At 37.5% G+C, this 18,314-nt stretch overlaps 1 protein-coding gene across 1 annotated transcript; it reads right to left on the reverse strand.

Annotated features, from left to right (window-relative positions):
* Positions 1 to 1,869: 1,869 nt before the first annotated feature.
* LOC103772147 (putative COBW domain-containing protein 7) lies at positions 1,870 to 15,890 on the reverse strand (the record flags this gene model as incomplete). The annotated part of the gene is made up of 9 exons (XM_008939464.1): positions 1,870 to 1,943; positions 2,607 to 2,736; positions 4,821 to 4,886; positions 4,981 to 5,049; positions 7,878 to 7,929; positions 10,434 to 10,490; positions 14,107 to 14,151; positions 14,964 to 15,050; positions 15,844 to 15,890. Coding segments are annotated over 9 exons (627 nt in total), but the record flags the coding sequence as incomplete, so codon positions are not given.
* Positions 15,891 to 18,314: the final 2,424 nt, after the last annotated feature.

An 18,314-nucleotide genomic window follows, 5' to 3' on the forward strand; every position in this document is an offset into this window, starting at 1 on the left:
TTCCTATGAAAACGTGCTGAGACAAGAGAGGGAGGAAGGATCAGATGGGAGACCCACCGGTACAGGAGGACAGCCCTTCCACCTGCAGGCTGCTCTGCTCCACCCTGCTGCTGCTCACAGGGCTTAGCTGTACAACAAGCAGCCCTTTCACCCCCTGGCAACGTTATAATGGCATTATGTTGCCATACATTGTTAGCAGCTAACTGTAGCGTTGGGGGTTTTAAAAATAATTCCTCCATGAGGAAAGATTCAAAGCTGTGATCCTAAGCAACCTATTGTGAATTAAAACAAACTTAAGCACTGGACAATGATCTAGAGATCTGTAGCCTTTCCTGTTGCATTTCACTGAAAATGAAATTAGAAAAATACCAGTATCTTTGTAAATATAAGAGTATAAAAATCACGATGAGCTATTCAGTCTTATTAAAATAAGTTTCAAACAAGAACAGCACAGAGAAAGTAATAAAGAAATCAATTAACAACTGCGCTTGTAGATAAACACCTTAAAATTATTAAATAGAAACAGATGTGACTGATTGAAATCCTCTTAAGAGATCAATGTGAAACCACTGATATTTCAGACTACCTAGGTAAGGAAAATAAGATCACTAGGACTCTCCATTATGCTATAAACAATTCACCCAAGGTCAGTTAAAATAGTGCAGACCTGGATAAAATTGGGTTTAAGGGTGAAAAAAAGAGAACAAATGCATGGTATCTTATGATTTGTAAATGTATATAGTAAATTGGGATGCACTGTGGAACTGCAGAGCATTTCTTTTAGTAGAAGCAAAAATTTAAGGACACCACTAGTATTGAAAACAAATTTCTACACAGCCAGACACATCAGCAAGGTTTAATGTAGCCCTGCAGCTAAGAGTCCTGAGCTAAGAGCTCAGGGTATCTGCTGCGTGTTCTGCAACTGTGTTTTGAAAGACTTTTTATTCCATGTTACCTTCTTGCATTCACTCATTTCACATCCACCCAGCTGTCATCAACATGTCACTCTAAAGCCAAGAGGTGAACAATGACTACCAGAGAAGGTACCACGCATGAAGTTCAACTCTAACTTGTGAATTTAATAAGCATGGAAGTGAAAGCTTCAAACTAAGTTTTCAAAACAGCAGCCAAGTGCACCATCAGAGATTCCCAAATCACAGAGGGCAGCCTAGACAACACAGTGAAAATGCACTGCCCCTACTCCCCCACATGCTGAACTGGCAGGTCGTGGCTCAAGCAGACCTAAGAAGTCAGCCACATCTTTCAATTCTTCAGCTACGTGACTGAATCATCTATTCATAGCTACTATGCAGATAAACATGTATTCTATGTGATCTTGAGCCTTTGCTACGTATGTATTTTTGGTTCATTTATACAACACGTTTAGCAGTACATGGGATGGATGTATACACTTAAAACCCACAAAACTGGTGGAAAAAGATGGAAGATAGTTTAATAGTAAACACTGAATAATTTTTACTGTAATTACATCACTAGCAATAATCACTGTTGCTTCATTTCCAGCAGTAAAAGAAATCTGGAGGCTTCAAGCATGTTTACCCTATTCCTACTGTAAGACTTAATATACAGCATAAACTACAGCCTTTTGCCTACCAGGTACATGATGTTAATGATGTAATTTAAGCCAAATCCAAAATGGTGGAATTATTTGGGTTTGATTCTAGACCATAAGAGCTGATCTTTAAGCAGTAAGTCAGTTTGGATTCTTAAAAGGACTTTAAGGATTGACTGTTGTGTAAACTGCAAGAGGATAAAGAAACTACTATACTGCGTGTTGTTCAGTCTCTTCTGTTATAAAAAGCTTTCAGGGTTAAGCATAGACATTTCATCTTTTTTTGTAGTTTGATGTCAGCTGTTTCCTTGTTTCTCTCTCACAGTGGCTATGAATACTTCTTTGATGGTCTCCTTATCCAAGTTTCTGCCTGTAAAGAGAAATAAATTAGCTAAGTGTATTTTACAGTGTATGACAAAAAAATGTATGCAAGTAACAACCTGCCAGTCTTATCAGCAAGAAATTGTTTTTTATACCAACAAATGAGAAGAGCAGTACTAACATTATGCTGCAGATACTGAGGTAAATTTAGATTTTACAGGCAACACCACACTTCAAACTGGACAAGGAAGGGAAAGGAGGAAAAATGGAGGGGGTTGATGATAAAAACTTCGCAAAGCCGAGAGTAACAAGGAAGTAATAGAAATGTACAGCCTCAGCATTTCAAGCCTTTTGGAAAGGAAATAGATGTCATACATTTTAATGGCTATAACCAGTCACCTTCTTCACAGCTATCAAATACCTGATCAAACATACAAATTACCCCAATCACCATACTTATAATTACAGATTTTAAATATTCATAAATTATTTTAATATTACTAAAAGGGATCATGTGGATCCTTCTCAGCTGGAATATAAAACCACAGGAGGTCTTGATGGATAAACCTTTGACTGAAGGTTATGCTGAACCCACTCACTGCTGTTATTCTGGCCAGTTCAGACCAGTTGCTTTCCACTGGACGTCACAGGACTGCCTGCTGAAAGAACAGCTTCTCAAAGTCAAACTACGAGATACGTCATTTCCTCTTACCTATTAGGACCAGCCTATTTGTTCTCTTTTCATCTTCCTTCCAGGCTACTGCAGTCTCTTCCAGATCATACAGCTCATGGACACCTTGGACTATCACCTGATGAGATTTGCCTTGAATAGATACCAGTCCCTTATCAGAAAAATAACTGTTAGGATATATAAGCAAACCTTTAAAAAAGTAGTATTTAATAGAGGGAAAAAATACCTTTGAAACTAAGCCAAATAAGGAAAATACTTCCAGCAACTATGCACCCCTTAGTAAAAACAACCACATAGTATGACCACATCTACTCATAACATCCATTCTCACATCTCCTTGTTTTGTTAAAGACTGATAATTACCCTTTGCCATGCTCTGCCTTCTGTTCTTAATTTGGTCAGTATCTAGCATGTTCAAGCAAAAATAAAACACCATCTGCTACTATTCCACTTTGCATACAAATATGGTGTGCGACGTGTAAGTCTGTGAAAGATTTACTGCCAGCAAAGGTTATGTAAAATGAGCAAAAATGTTTGATTTCAGATAATTCTGATTAAGCTCTCACACTCAGCATGTTCATACTCTGAAACAGAAACTCTGAATCCTGGGGAACGAACAAACACTTGTGAAGTAGAACAACTAGCTACAGAATGCAGAAGAGATTACTGTTAGAGTGAGCCCATTAACCCACACACCAAAAGCTCTATTAGAACAGTCTTCATCACTTCATGTAAAACTTTGTAAAATATTTTAGCGGAACACACTCTGTAAAGCGTGTCTTACACTACCAGAAGGACATTGAGGTGCTGGAGCAGGTCCAGAGAAGGACAATGAAGCTGGTGAAGGGTCTAAGAGAACAAGTCTTATAAGGAGCAGCTACGGGAACTGGGGTGGTTTAGTCTGGCTCTCTGCAACTACGTGAAAGGAGGTTGTGGCAAGGTGGGGGTTGGTTTCTTCTCCCAAGTAACTATCGATAGGACAAGAGGAAATGACCTTAAGTTCCACCAGGGGAGGGTTAGATTGGATATTAAGAAAAAGTTCTTCACTGAAAGGGTTGTCAAGCATTGGAACAGGCTGCCCAGGGAAGCAGCTGAGTCACCATCCCTGGAGATATTTTAAAGACATGCAGACATGGTGCTGAGGGATATGGTTTTGTGCTGACCTGGCAGTGCTGGGTTAACAGTTGAACTTGATAACCTTAATGGCCTCTTCCAACCAAAATGGTTCTGTGATTCTATGAGTTTATCACAGGCCTCAGATCTCCTAAAGAATTAGTTTGACTCCAATATGCAATACAAAAAAATATGCCTGTGCATAGTAGTACTGTTTTCAGACAGCCCAAGATGTACCAGTGGCTATTTTCTTGTATTTGTCAGGAAGGGAAGACAAGGGTGTTCTTGCTTTGTTGCTGAAAGCGCAAGAACACAACCTTTCTTGCAATGAAAGGAGAATAGTGATGCCACTATCCATGCTGCACAAGTTTTCTCAGAAAACAAACCAGAGAATATTGTGTCTCTTGCAGTCTACCAAACGACAGACTCGATTCTCATTTTTTATTTATTTACCTGCTTGGTGTAACAAAAACGAAAATATATCTTAAATTGTCACTTATACTCCTCTCAAAACCATGCAACTGAAGAACATATGAAGAACATATGAAGTGCCCATGAAGATGAGTATTTAAGGGCTACATCTTTAAAACTACAGTCTGACAATACTGTAAGAAATTATAAGCACAGACCACAATGAGTACTGCACTGCTATGGTATACCAAATTCAACTTCTGAGTACTATGGCAAAGTCTGTAACTACAGACAGCAATCTGTAGTACCCAATCTACAGTATCCAATCCCTAAAGAAGTAGAAATTTATGTCAGATGGATGGAACCTTTCAAAGCAATGGAGGTGAAAAATTAAAAAGTGATTTAACTATGCCCTGATTATGAACTCTGCCACTGATGTGTGGGACTGTACATCTTCTCTCTCAGGTCAAAACCAGTAGGATCAATGTCTGCGTCTCCACCACCTATCTTGTTTTGAGTTCTTCCACCAGCCAGTAGGTAAGGAATTGTATGTACATGGAACAATGACAAATTGCTGTTCTCCATGTTGTCTGCCTTGCTACAGTGATCCAGAAATTCCTTTGATAGGACTGTAACTGACAGCACACTGCAGTTTTTCAGGTGTAAAATAGGAAAAGCACAAAACAAAGAATTCAGTCATTTCTGACTAACCTTCAGTCTTATGATGTCCATGGTGCACCCAGTCTTATCTTTCACATTCTTTTCCCACAGAAGATTCTAGGAAAAATGTTTTTTTATAAACAGAACGGCATGAGATGATTTTCTATAAAAAGCCACAGTGATTTTTCCATTGATAATGCTGTATTATTACCTGAATGAAGAGATTTAAGTTTTCTTCTTTTATATTTCCTGGAACTTCAAATGTTACCGTAATTATACCCTGCAAATAGAAAGACCAACTTATTTCCAAACTGAATAAACACTTCATTACATTAACTTCAAAAGTTCTTTATAACCTGAGCTCATAAAAAAGCAACTATACACCCATGTCAAAGTAAAAACAAAACAAAACAAAACAACTTAATTTATGTTTTGTTTTGCTCTTATTTGGCACATTATACTATCATTCTGGTTCTGCTTAGGCGTGCACTTAAGGGGCATACACAGTACTTTGAATAATGTAGTGCCATCAGCTTTTACTTCCTAATTCTTTGCTGTAGCTGACGTTTGTTCTCAAAGAAAGACTAGGAATTTTAATCCTTACAGGCTAGTAAGCTCAATCTTTCAAATATGATTAAGAACGCTATTTTATTGGCACAATGATTTTTGTCACAATTTCTGATCTTCATCACAATCCTATCTGACAAAAATCAGTCAACATATTTTTGCATATCTGTACTTGCCTGCTGTGAAAAGCTTTTTATAAATAGACTATGTAGCAATAGATTCCAAAAATAAGGATGTCTCAAGTGATGTTTTATTCCAATGCAACTACAAGTTTACTTCTCCAAAACAATTATTATCAAAATAGAGGATGAAAATAAATATGTTTACTACTAACAACTGATGAAAAAGGAAGAAAATAACATGTCTTAGGTTTATTGTTGCCACTATAACCTCTCAGTGGCATAGAAGAACATACACAAAACTACAGGTCCTGGTAAAAAGTCTCTCAGTCTTCTAAGACCCCTTAGAAGAAAGGCTGCAATAAGGTCTCCCCGGAGCCTTCTCATATCGAGGCTGAACAACCCCAACTCTCTCAGCCTGTCCTCACAGAAGAGGTGTTCCAGTCCTCTGATCATTTTGGTGGCCCTCTGCTGGAACTGCTCTAACAAGTCCATGTCTGCTTTGTGCTGACAGCCCCAGAGCCAGACACAGAAGAGCATCCTCCAGACAGAGTCTCACCAGAGCAGAGTGCACTACTGCAGTGGCTTGGGGAATCCAGAGGAGCCTTGGTTCTGGTAGCAGGAGTTGCGGTTGTATATTCTGTGTACACATTACATGCGTGAGGATGCATGCAGACAGTGTATAAAAAAGCAGGGCCCTATGAAAGCCTTAGTGGACAGGAAGATTACTGGGAAGAGACAGGACGGTGCCAGCTTCAGGCCCATGTGCCCATGGCGCAGTGCCTTCACAGTACCTGAGGGCAACATCCAAGAGAATTAGCCCAGGAGCTGCAGAAGGGGTACAGCTACCACCTGTAAAACACTGGGAGGCGTGCTGCTTACTGTAGGGGTATGCCAGAGTTTATCGTGTGCTTCAAACGGAGCCTCAGAAATAGCAGGACTGCTGAAAATTCATCACCGTCAGACTGGCAGTCACTGTTAGACTAACAGTCTGCTAAAACATGCACTAGCAAGCACTCAGGGAGAATGACAAAACCTTCATCAAAATTGAGCAGCTGGCAACACTCAGCTGGCCAAAGAGAAAGCTGTGTGACAGGCCATCCAATCTACTATGGAAACAGCATGCCCGTTTTTAAAATAAGAGTCCTGTCAGGCAGCCTGTGTTGCAGTGCTGCAGAAACAGGGGGACTGCTGCACCAGGTCCAACTGCTCAGCAACACTTCACTCAAGTACTTAAAGCAGTGCAGGACACCTACAGCAGCTGTCCCCAGGAGTTGCTTCTCCAGTGGCTGGGGGGGGGGGTGGTGCAGGCAACCTGGAGGAGTGCACCTTCAAAAGTAGGAAGCTCTGGGATTTACTGATGGAGCAGTACACTGTACTGATGTACACTGAGCTCGATTATTCTGACCCTACTAAAAAAAACCCTGCAGAGGCGCTGGGAGGGAGCGATTGACTGTGGTCACCTTGACGCCTGCTGTGATGCGGGGCCCTGAAAAAGCTCAGACCACAGACAAAAGGCTCTGACAGGCACAGTGACTACTGCCCTTCTGGTACCACCCGAAGACATCCTGTTGATCAAGGAGTGACCTAGAGTATCATACTGAGGTGAACATGCCAGACACAGGTGGGAGATCAGCTTCATGGCAAAGCATAACAAAACAGGACCTGCAAAAGTGTCAGGAGTAGATGAAAAATCTCCATGCTGCCCCCCTACAAACTGGGACTTGGAAAGGGGGAAACAAGTCCTTCAAAAGAGCTACACCTGGGAGGTAAGGAATATTTTAGAGTTTAACTTGACATCACAAAAATAACATAAAATTTTTTTGGTTTTGTTTTTAGCATATATGAGCTTATAGAAATGATACTCAGTGTGTGGCCATAGGGCAAAATCCACTGATACAAGTTACCTTGTTACTGTTTCCTGGGAAAACAATGGGAAGCACTCAAAGAATAGAAATTGACACATGCCTAACTCCTCTGAAGTTTTATTACAGCTTTAAAGAATACAACATCGTGAACACCATCCCCCTGATATCTACATACACAGACAACATTTGGACAGAAAATCTTCAGGATAAAGACTGGCTACAAATTTAATTCTTGATTCTGCAATTATTGAGAAAAGTAGCGCTATTTATCTGTTTCAGTGACATTCTCCACATGAATGAACGAGTGGTGTGACTGTCTGGAGAAGTGGAAGCCTATAAGCTATTTTTGAAACTAAGACTTCCTACATCCATTTAAAACCTACCTACAAAGAACATTCCTATACGTATTCTACTTAATCTTCCTGAGATCTTACAACATTACTCTGCAACTGAAACCTTCTGAAAAGGTAGCATGACTAGCATGTAATGCTTGTATTTACCCTCTGCAACCTTACTGTTACAAAAGACTGAAGTGGTATTTTTTTGGTAATTACCTTGTCTAGGTGTGCATGTGTTGTCTTTACATGCTCAAGCTTTTTCTGCAAACTGAAAATAAGCAAAGTTAAATGCCACATTCGAGTAGGGTGGACAAAATGTCATTATTTAAAAGTTTAAATAAACTTCAGTACAGCAGTGCAGAACTCAAATATCAAAGACTATATACTCAGAATAAGCTTCAACTGTTAATTCGATTTTAATCTCAAAACAGAGATGTTCAATTATATTGGCTTGATCTAGTTAACGATATGTGTTAGAATGTTAGATTTTTAAAACATAAACACAATTAGATTAACGATTTGCAATATCTTTGGTCTTTTAAATATCTATATTTCAAGGAGTGTAAATGATATACCCTTGATAGTTCTTTGTGTAGGAAAAAAAGGCAAACTACATCATTAAAGCAAGAAGGGAAAAACAAATCACTATAATCTGTTAATTCATTAGACGTTAATTTTTTTGAAAACAAAACAAGAAGAATTATTAGAAAGCCAGAAGAAAAAAAAAAAAATGTACAAAGTTGTTGCCTGTGAGAATGAAATCTGCAACACTAAGTGAAATACTATACATCAGCGTCCATTAAACTCAGCCGTACAGCTCATTCCCACTGTGCAGCATGCCTGCTAATTTAAAACTGTACCTCTCTTAATTCATAAAGGAACTGTTTAATAAACTAAAATTCAGGGTCTTCCCGTATCATTTTGTGTGACAACATAAAACTTTACTGCAAGTTTAGATTACACATCCACATCTGCCTTTAACCATGACAGTGCAAGAATTCTTCAAATACTGTTTCTGTACTAGAGAACATTCCCTGTCTTACATCCAGCACACAGAAAAGAATTCACTATGACAACAGCTCTCTGCTGCTTCAGAGAAGATTGCCCATAAAAATATCTCCTCCTACTTTGATGACTGTGCATTTTAAAAACCCTTTAATGGTGGCAAAAAGGTACTAACTGCCGCTGAAGTACCCTCTCCTACTTCTACTTCTCACATCTTCCTTGCTTTGTCTTTTTCTCATACTGCACTCCACAGAATCCAGAGTTCCTGATGTGCTTCCTGTCTCTTCAGGACATGTATAGACTACAAAGTTCTATAGGATCTACCAGTACAGTCACACAGAACAGATGTTGTATCTGCCTGCTATGCTGTCAGAACACCTTACTGTAGCATGCAGTTAAAAAACCAATTTTGTTAGCATACTGGTTTGTATTGGTGCTCAAATGGTGCTGTCTGCAAAGACTTTTTCTGCTACAGATGATAGGGCAGAAGCCATCACTAATGTTTTATGTAGGGATTTCTGTATCTATGAGCTGACACCAGGGTAAGCAATTTCACTGTACAGAGCTCAAATAAACCAAAAGACTTCATTTAAGTGGTTTACACCTTCTTCGTTCTTTTAGTATTTGTCTTAAATGCTGCAATTTTAGAGTGTTTTATCTCTTTTTACACCAAATATTGAGAAACTCTAAAGGAACTAGGAATGAGAGAAGAGAGAAGACTAGATTAAGGAAAGCAAGAGACATTTTTTTTTTTTTGTCAGCTCAAGGACTGTCTCATATTTGTAGAGCACAGCACTTCCTAGGAAACCTTGCAGAATGCCCCCAAATAGTACAACTAATCAGATCTAACTGAATTGCCATTACCAACAACAATCCTTCTCTGGTTCACATCTTGCTGCTTTCTCTCTGCTGAGTGGCTACAGGATAAGTCAGTTTAGCCAGCTGATCCACCATAAGAATTCAGCAAATAGGTTTATGATCTGGCTTATGACCTAAGCGTTATCTATTGCTGATAAAGGACACATTGGCCTTCCTCCTCCCTTAACTTTCCTACCTTCTGTGAATAAGGAATCATCTACAATCCTTTACCTGAAGTGCACAGTGTCCATCCAGGAAGAAAAATGAAGCTGATACTGATACCAGTTGCACATTCCCTCCTTTCCTTTGTGATCGCCCCAGTACTCCTCAGTCTCTTTGCTGAACAACTTCAGCACACAAAGTGAACGAGCCCTCCTCCCCTCACCTCTCATTTTACTGTTCTACCCTTCTAGCTTGCTGAAGTACACATTTGGCATTAAAAAGACCAAGAACATGGAACACAGTAACCAGAATTTGTAGTGGCTTTGTTTGCTGTGGAACCTCTGTTCCCTCATTGTTTTCTGTGAAAACTAAGGAGGCCTCCAGTTCATCATGAAAAATTTTTAAATCCTTTAAAAGAACCAGAAAAGAGTGTACAAACCTACTCTACTAGTAGTATTAAAGCAAAACTTGTATTCTAGAAAAAAAAAAGCCAACCAATCATGCACACTCTGGCTTATTTAACCTCACAAGGTCTAAATGCTTCTGCTGCACATATTTCACGTGAAAAAAATTCTCAGGTTCAGAATACCACTTAAAAAGCGAGAATTTTAAACAAGTGACTAAACTAGAATTTCTAACAGAAACTCAGATGGAAATTTGAGCTAAGATTTTAGTGTGTCTATTTCATGCATGTAGGTACACAATGGATTCTATTTCTAATAAAAACCAGTAAAATGATCACCATACCTTATTCCAGATAAACTGTCGAAAGCATGCAGGTCCAAGACATTGGAGAGATCAACTCTAAAGGAAGGGAAGAAAGAAAGGTCTGTATTTTTGCTGTATTTAAATATTGTTTATACTTTTTTTTTTGTAATGGTTCACTGAAGTTTGTTTTTCTGTCTATCATACTAATCATTCCTTAGTCTTATTTTTGGATGTTGGTTAATGAAGATAGTGTTTATTTACACAGTAACACGTAAGCACAGAAATGAAATAAAAAAATACATTAAACTACAAGGGGTTTCCGAGAAAGACGGTAAAATCTCTCCTACTGGATGCCTGAATAATGTCAGATTTTCCCTAAATGGGAAAAGGAACCCTGAATTTCTTCCCATCAATTACTCTGCACCATTAATACAGACGCCTCAGCACACACACAAACCCCTGGAACACGTGTAGCTTACCCTGACATACTGTTAGCAAACAAAACTGAAACGCCCTATGAGGCGAGTGCTACAGTGAAGAATTTCAGCTCTAACACCTGAACCAGACAAATGGAAAATGTCTATTGGAACAGACAGCACTGATCACCTTTACTTGTATGAACAGCTACCTACAAACTTGCATAAGACACTTTAAATAAAAGCAACACAGGCTATAGGTTTCACTGTTAATAGCAACTGATAGCTTTCTAAATGGAATTAATGGTATGTGGCTAAATACAAAAAACATGAGAGGTTAAAAAAAAAAACAGAGACCTCTGGAGTGTATCCAGAAATAAAACAATTTCTCTAAAGTTCACAGCCAGCTCAGTGCTTGGTGTTCTCAAGAGTGTTCTGAAAAAATCACATTGAAACATTCAAGAAAGTTCCTTTTAAATGTGGGTTTTTGAGGGACAAAACCTCCTCATTAAACAAAATCCGTTCTCAAATCACATGCTAATAAATTAAATTTTGTGCTTATTTCACTTTGGGAATGTTAAATCATGGGAGAGACAGAGTGTATCATTCACTAAAGAGTATTTACTGGTTAACAAGAGTGGTCATTGAGCGCTGAATCTGAGGCCCACTTCATCTACTGTCCAGAATTTAATGCTAGCTGGCATCAGACACCAGACAATGATACAGAAGTGGTTACTACACTTCACATATTGGACATCTTTCTATTGGACATGGACAGATACTGATTTACAACACAAAGCATAAGTTTAGTATCTTCTTCAAAATTGACAGCCATGCTGGATACCATCATAACTCTTCCAGAAACCTTTCTTTTTTTTTCCATGTTAAAAAAAATCTTGGCCTCAAGCTTGCACTTGGGCAAGCAATTAATTTCCTAGGGCATGCAATTAATGAACAATTTGACTTTATCAACACAGAGTTTGCTTTTCAAGGAATTCCTGATCTGCCTTTCAAAACCACTGTTCATTCTCACAAAGTTGCCACTTCTTTAATTTCAGCTGCAGCAATCTGTTCCAAGTCTTTTCATGTAGGTGTTTTCCTAAGCCCTGGTCATCCTTCACGATTTTATTCCCTATTCTCTTGCACAGGTAAAATTTCCCATTCTTCATAAATTCCAGAATTTTAAAAATGAATATAATGCTTGCAAAGGTTTACTGAATAGGAAGAAAGGGAAATGCTACCATGTTATCTCTCCAACTCCACACCTTGCAGTATTTTTATCTCCTTTTGTCATTCAATCCTTAATGCTGCACTCCAAGTACTTACATTAGATGAAGAAATATCACACTGCACAGATGTCATGAAAACTCCAAGTAATACAGAAGCCTCAAAATTAAAAGCCAAATTTGTATATTCTAAAATTAGCTTTGAGTAAATACACAAGATTTATATCAGAATAAAATCCTGATCAAATTCAACCTTGAGCCATCAGAATATTGTCACCACCATTTATAGACCGAGAAGAGAGAATAACAACAGTAACATTACTCTAATACAATACCGAATTTACAGAATAGGACAAATTAACAAAAGTCTAAATTTTGCAGCAGAACATGGAGTGCCTATTTACACATTAAAACTCTGAACGTATCAAGGAAGATGTTGAACATTAGAAGTTTGATTGTAAGAGTTGTTCACAAGTTTAGCCACACTTGCTGTTTTGAATGTAAGTCCCTAAACGACAATAAATCTATCAACAAAAACAACTTTTTATGTAATACATGCATGGAGACCTAAGGATAGTGGTTTACTGAGGATCACTGAAGAGCAATAATTTACTGTGAAACATTTCTCAGCAGCAGAATTTATGATCCCCTCTATAGTATCATTTATTCTTGTTCTTTGTGTTCTTCAACAGAATTTGCAAACTAACGAGAAAGGAGTCTGAAGTTGTGAGAGCTACTTAAACATTGCATGTTGTTCCTTGAACAAAGTACAGAAAACAGGACGAGAATAATCCTTATAAACTAACAGGATAGTCACTAAAGAGAATGCTTTTCATAGTGCAACTGTTCACTAGTAGAGCATAAAACATATTCCAGTGATCAGACTGCAGAACAGAATCTCAAATAAGTTAAAGCCAACAAAAACATTAACAAAACTAATATTTGGAAAATGTAAACTAAGCTGATCTTTTGATTGAAGTCAGACAAGCACCTGTCTGCAAAACCCCGAGTTAAAATACATATTTCTGGTCCTACCTGATCAGGCAACAATAGTAAATATTCTTCTCCACACTTTCCAACTACATTTGAAAGTAACTTTAAAAACCCAAGTATATTTTCTAAGATTATGCCCATTATCTTCACTTCAAAAATTGCTTAAAACAGGATAGCCTGCTTTCCTAATGCCCCTGGAAATACCATATACATTCAAGTCCTTATTAAAAAAAAAAATCTGAGTCACAATTTCAATGAAAAATAGCAAAAACTATTGCTATGATATGCAATTACTATTCTCTCTCATAAATCTTCTTGCACTGCTTTCACAGTAAATGTATAGTAACAACATATTTGCAGCAGCCATCCTAAGTGAGAAAAATATTTAAGCTGACACAACAGAAAGAAAACATAACGCACATGATCAACAGTTGGTTCAGAGACAACTTGACCTTGCAAGTTGGTGTATTTGGGTAACAAGTTACAAGAAACTTTGAATTTCTACCTGTAACTTTCCCTTAAAAATCTGCTACATTTTTGAGTACGCTGAAGCCAGTTAAACTGTATCCGTACTAGCATTTTTAATGAACTTTCCAAATGGTATTACCCCACAACTGGAACATGACTGAAATGTAAGTTTAATATGAATATGGCTTTTAATTATGAAACTTAAAACAAAATGCAGCTTTGGAAAAAAAATAACAAAACAAGCTGAAGCTTTTGTAAAATGCATTTTTCCTGTAAATAAGAAATATTTATGGTTATATTGCAAACTACAATAAAAATCACTAGGGATTAACTCTGTAAACCAAGTTCTGTCTTAACAGAGTTTTTTTTTAAAGAAAAATAGTTTTACACTAGAGTGGGGGATGTGAACAGTAACAAAAAATACAAAAGAAAAATACATTTTTACTTTTTTAAAAAAAACTTTGTCTAGATGTTTAATTGTAAAATAAATACTGAGTCAAACATTTCTGATTTGATAGTTTTCCTTTACGCAAACTGTTCTAACAGCATACTTAAATCTGTCACAAAAGAAGCAGGATCTGGTACCTAGTAACAGTGGTCATTTAATACCTTGATCTTTGTGTCTCTAGAATTTTAACAAGTCCATTTATTGACCTAAAATAAAATAGAAAAATCAGAAGTTAGATGAAACTGTAATACGTTGCTTGAACAAGCTAACCACGGAACGCAGCACGACAAACAGCACCAGAACAATAAGCCCAACTCTGTTACCAACTTGTTGAACAAGCCACAAAACATCCTGACAGACTTTCTTTTTGTGACTTTTCATCTCCTAACAGTTGGGGAAATTTACAAGTTCTGACAACAAAACACTACAGTGAGGACACCATTTTCCTATCCAAGACTCCTCATGACATAGTCTGCTAAGTCTAAGCACTTTTAGCATTCAAACCACTAATAAAGTTGAAAAATGAATGTTTTAAAATAGTTTACATTCTGGTTATCGTGACTTTGATAGAAAAAGACAGGGCATGTCTTTTATCACTCATTTGATTCAGACCTTTGTTTCTTCTGTGCCCATAATAAATATTTGGGACTTCCTCCTTATATCTTTGCATTTGCTAGTGAACTCCTATCTACTAGCAGGTTTTTTGTTCCCAGATTCTAATTCTGAAAAATGGAATAGCTGCCAAGAAATATGAAAGTGTGGACACCTAGGATGAAGGCCTGACCTTGGTAAGTAACTCCGATCTTACCTAGATAGGCAAACTGCTAAGATTGTGTAAACAGATGTATTGAAAAGCTTTTTTTAAAAGTCAGAGTCTCTTTTCGCTTCTGGGCTAACAATTTGTGTCAACGTCATCATGAGATCTAATTTCTGTGTTAACAGCACAAAAGTAGTAACTGTGTTTAAATAAAAACCTTTGAGACAGTACAGTGTTATAGTTATGCCAAAAAATTCATACCTGGCACATGTTCTGACTTTGTTCAGTTCTTCCTCTGAAACCAAATCTGTTTTATTGATGATTATAAGATCAGCTAATGCAACCTGCCTACGCATGAATTGGAAAAAAAAAAAAAAAGAAAAAAAAAAAGACAACGTGAACGAACAAATACTTTTTCTGCAAGGCAGAAACACCATCTCTCCCACAGCATAAAAAACCAGCACAAGCATTGTTAGTACAGAAAGGCAAGTATTAATCAACCTAGAGCACTATGGAGGATGACTAAAGTACTGCTGGCTTCTCCTTGAGGTGCTCTTCCAAGCCCTAGGAGAACCCTACTAAGCCACAAAGGCTTGATAGTTTGTTTTGGTTTTTTGTTTTGTTGGGATTTTTGGGTTTCTTTGTTGTTGTTGCTGTTTTTGTTAAATGCCATCTAATGCAAAGTACCTGGTGAATGATGAACTTTATATGCCCCTATGTCTCTTGCACATACTCTTTGTGAATTCATACTTGAAGTCTCTTTGCTTTATGAGGACTTCTGTTGTTACAACTACCCTTAATTGTTGTGGCTCCACGTCTAGCAAAAACTATACCTCCAGCTCTGCTCCCAGCTGACAGCATGCAATTCTTTATTTCCCTCAACACAGGTGGTTCCCCTTCACTTAGAGTAAAATACCATCCCTTTTAAAATATGTATTAGAGGAGTCAGATCTTGGCAAAAAGACCAAATGAAGCATGAAGTCACTTTTCTATTTTCTACCTCATTACACCAATCTACTTTGGTTTAAGAGCAACAGAGGAGAAAAAAAGACTTACAAATGAAAAAGAAGCCATTTCTAATGAAGTTGTATACAGCACAGTTCCTAACTATGATATATAAAATTAATTTATATATCCATACCGAGATGCTTCATTGACAAGGCCTTCAGGCTTTTCCTCTGTCAAGTGCTAGGTGAAAATGAAAACAATTGGATTAAGCAAATTCAAATGACATTTAAATTCACTGCAGTTAAAGGAAGTCAAAAAGCAATTCAGCTGAGGTATGTTTTTCAGCAAAGTATTGATTTTTTTCTGTAAAATGATGGTGAAAAAATACATTTATACATCACCATTACAGAAGTTATAACTTCTTTTATCAAAACTCTTTTAATTAATTTTATGGTTAGAATGCTAAAGAGTTGGAAACCTGAAAATTGAAACTACTTTTCACATTTATGATGAAGTAGAAGTTACCACGACATAGAATAAGCGTGGAAAAATGTATCCGAAAAAATGAAAGTACAATAATTCTACTGATCAGTGTGATCTCAACTAACTGTTAAAGATGGGTTAGGCTTGAAGTACAGGATTTCATATACATAACTGCATACTCCTTTTCTCTGATTGATTTAACAATCTATACTTTTATAGTAAAAATGCCTCTTTTTCTGGGTTTGTACCAATAAACCACCACTCCTTGGCAAGTCTGCTCAACATCAGTGCTTGCAAGCTGCACAGCTGGGCAGAGGAGTCAGCACTGACAAAAGCAGCAGCTTCTGGTCATGCAGCAGAGTTTAGTATTATCTGCAGCTTTGTGTTCCACTCTTCTGCTCAAGCTAACGTCCTCGCAGAACAATTAGTGAAAGGGAAAAAGAAATGTCTTCATCTCAAACAGCAGTGGGAAGTTCAGCAACACAAAGCCTTACTTAATTTAGGCAGAGCAACAGACTACATTGAAGCAGCAAAGATTCAGCTGCAAGTTGTTTTCTGCCCACTCTGCCACTTAAGCAGCAACTTCCAGGAGAGAAGCATCACAGACACCTGGAGGCAATAAAACTTGAAATCAATGCTCTAGTAGTAAGGCCTCACCACTTCTGCATTCCAGCTCTGGAAATATTAAGAGTGTCCTGTGCATTCCTTCATTTGCTCTAAATGTACTGGGGATATTATTTTAAAATTTGGTTTTAAAGTCAGAGAAATACCAAATAAAACTGCAATTGTCATGGGAAATATGTAAACTTCAAAACCCTAGAAAACTATTTTTATTTTCTTCCAATGGAATTATGAGACATCTAACATTATTTGACTGTCAGTCTATGACCTTAAAAACAAACAAAAAAAATATCTCCTGATTGTGCACAAATCTAAGCAGCGCATAACAACAGGATGACTTGGATCGATGACTTGGACTCTCCTCTGATCTTCTTTGTAATCCTCTGTGTATTGATTCTATTGACTTAGATGTTGTAAGATTTGTTGCTCTGAAAAGAACAATGCAGTAGTCCAGATTTCAAGGCCTGAATTGCTGTCACTTCCAGCTGTCCAACTACTTGCCCTTGATTAAAAAAATGAGTATTTCAGATTGCTGGATGACAAATAGATTAGCGTGACAACCCACAATATCAATTACCACTTCAGTTTCAATTTGGCTGACTAGTCACAGGCTATTATTTGTCATCTTCTCTTGTGATGGGTTGGTTCTCCGAAGCATGACACCCTTAAATTGCTGCCTATTATCTCAATGTCATTACCTATAGGGCTTTCAAAATTCTTTGAATCATAAGCAGCTGTTGAGGTCAAGCTTTGCAAACAGAGGAATTTCACAAGTTAGCAAGTCCTTTATACAAAGCACAAATTGTTTACATGGAATATAACTGAGAAAGACTGAAGTTTCTATTATTCTGAGTGGATATCAGTGTTGTACAGGCTTACTGATTAAATAATTTAGGAGATTTCAGTAAGCTGTCAAAGATAATGGATAGAAAAGCCGACTGTTTCAAAACATTTTTGTGTTGCTTCTGACAATAATATTAAGAGAAAGTTTAACAGTTTTTTTTTAATATTTAAACAATAATAATTTAGTGTTGCTGTGTGAAACTATATTTGATTCAAGCCAATAAAACAGCACTGCATGAAAACAACTAGAACATTTTTGCAAGTAATAAAACATATCTGAATTAGTATGAAGGCACTTAGCTAAAAAGGCGTCTGACTTAAGAGATGCTGTGGTTTCTTGTGACAGTTGACCTGACTTAGAAGTCAGTTCCTGCTTCAAAGAGCAAACTAGTTCTCAGTCCCTTCCTCTCACCCAGTTCTAACTTCTCCATAAAAGCCCTTGCAAAACACTGTTGCCTAATTCACCAAGCTGCCTTGTTATGGGGTTAGATTAGCAGTTTAAGGAAAAGTTGAACAACTTGATCACAATTTCTTCCATTATTGAAACTCTCTGTTCTACAGGTCTATTCTTACTTTACACTTTATAGAGATTACTCTAGTATCTGCTCTTTTTGTCTGCTTCCATCTAACAACGTCATCTTTTAATCTGAAATGGTACCTAATCACCTGGCTCCCACTTCTCCTCACCACAACTGCCATTACTTTAGCATCTTTCCC

Source organism: Merops nubicus, unplaced genomic scaffold (assembly GCF_000691845.1).
Source record: "Merops nubicus isolate BGI_N331 unplaced genomic scaffold, ASM69184v1 scaffold52964, whole genome shotgun sequence".
Lineage (NCBI taxonomy): Eukaryota > Metazoa > Chordata > Aves > Coraciiformes > Meropidae > Merops > Merops nubicus.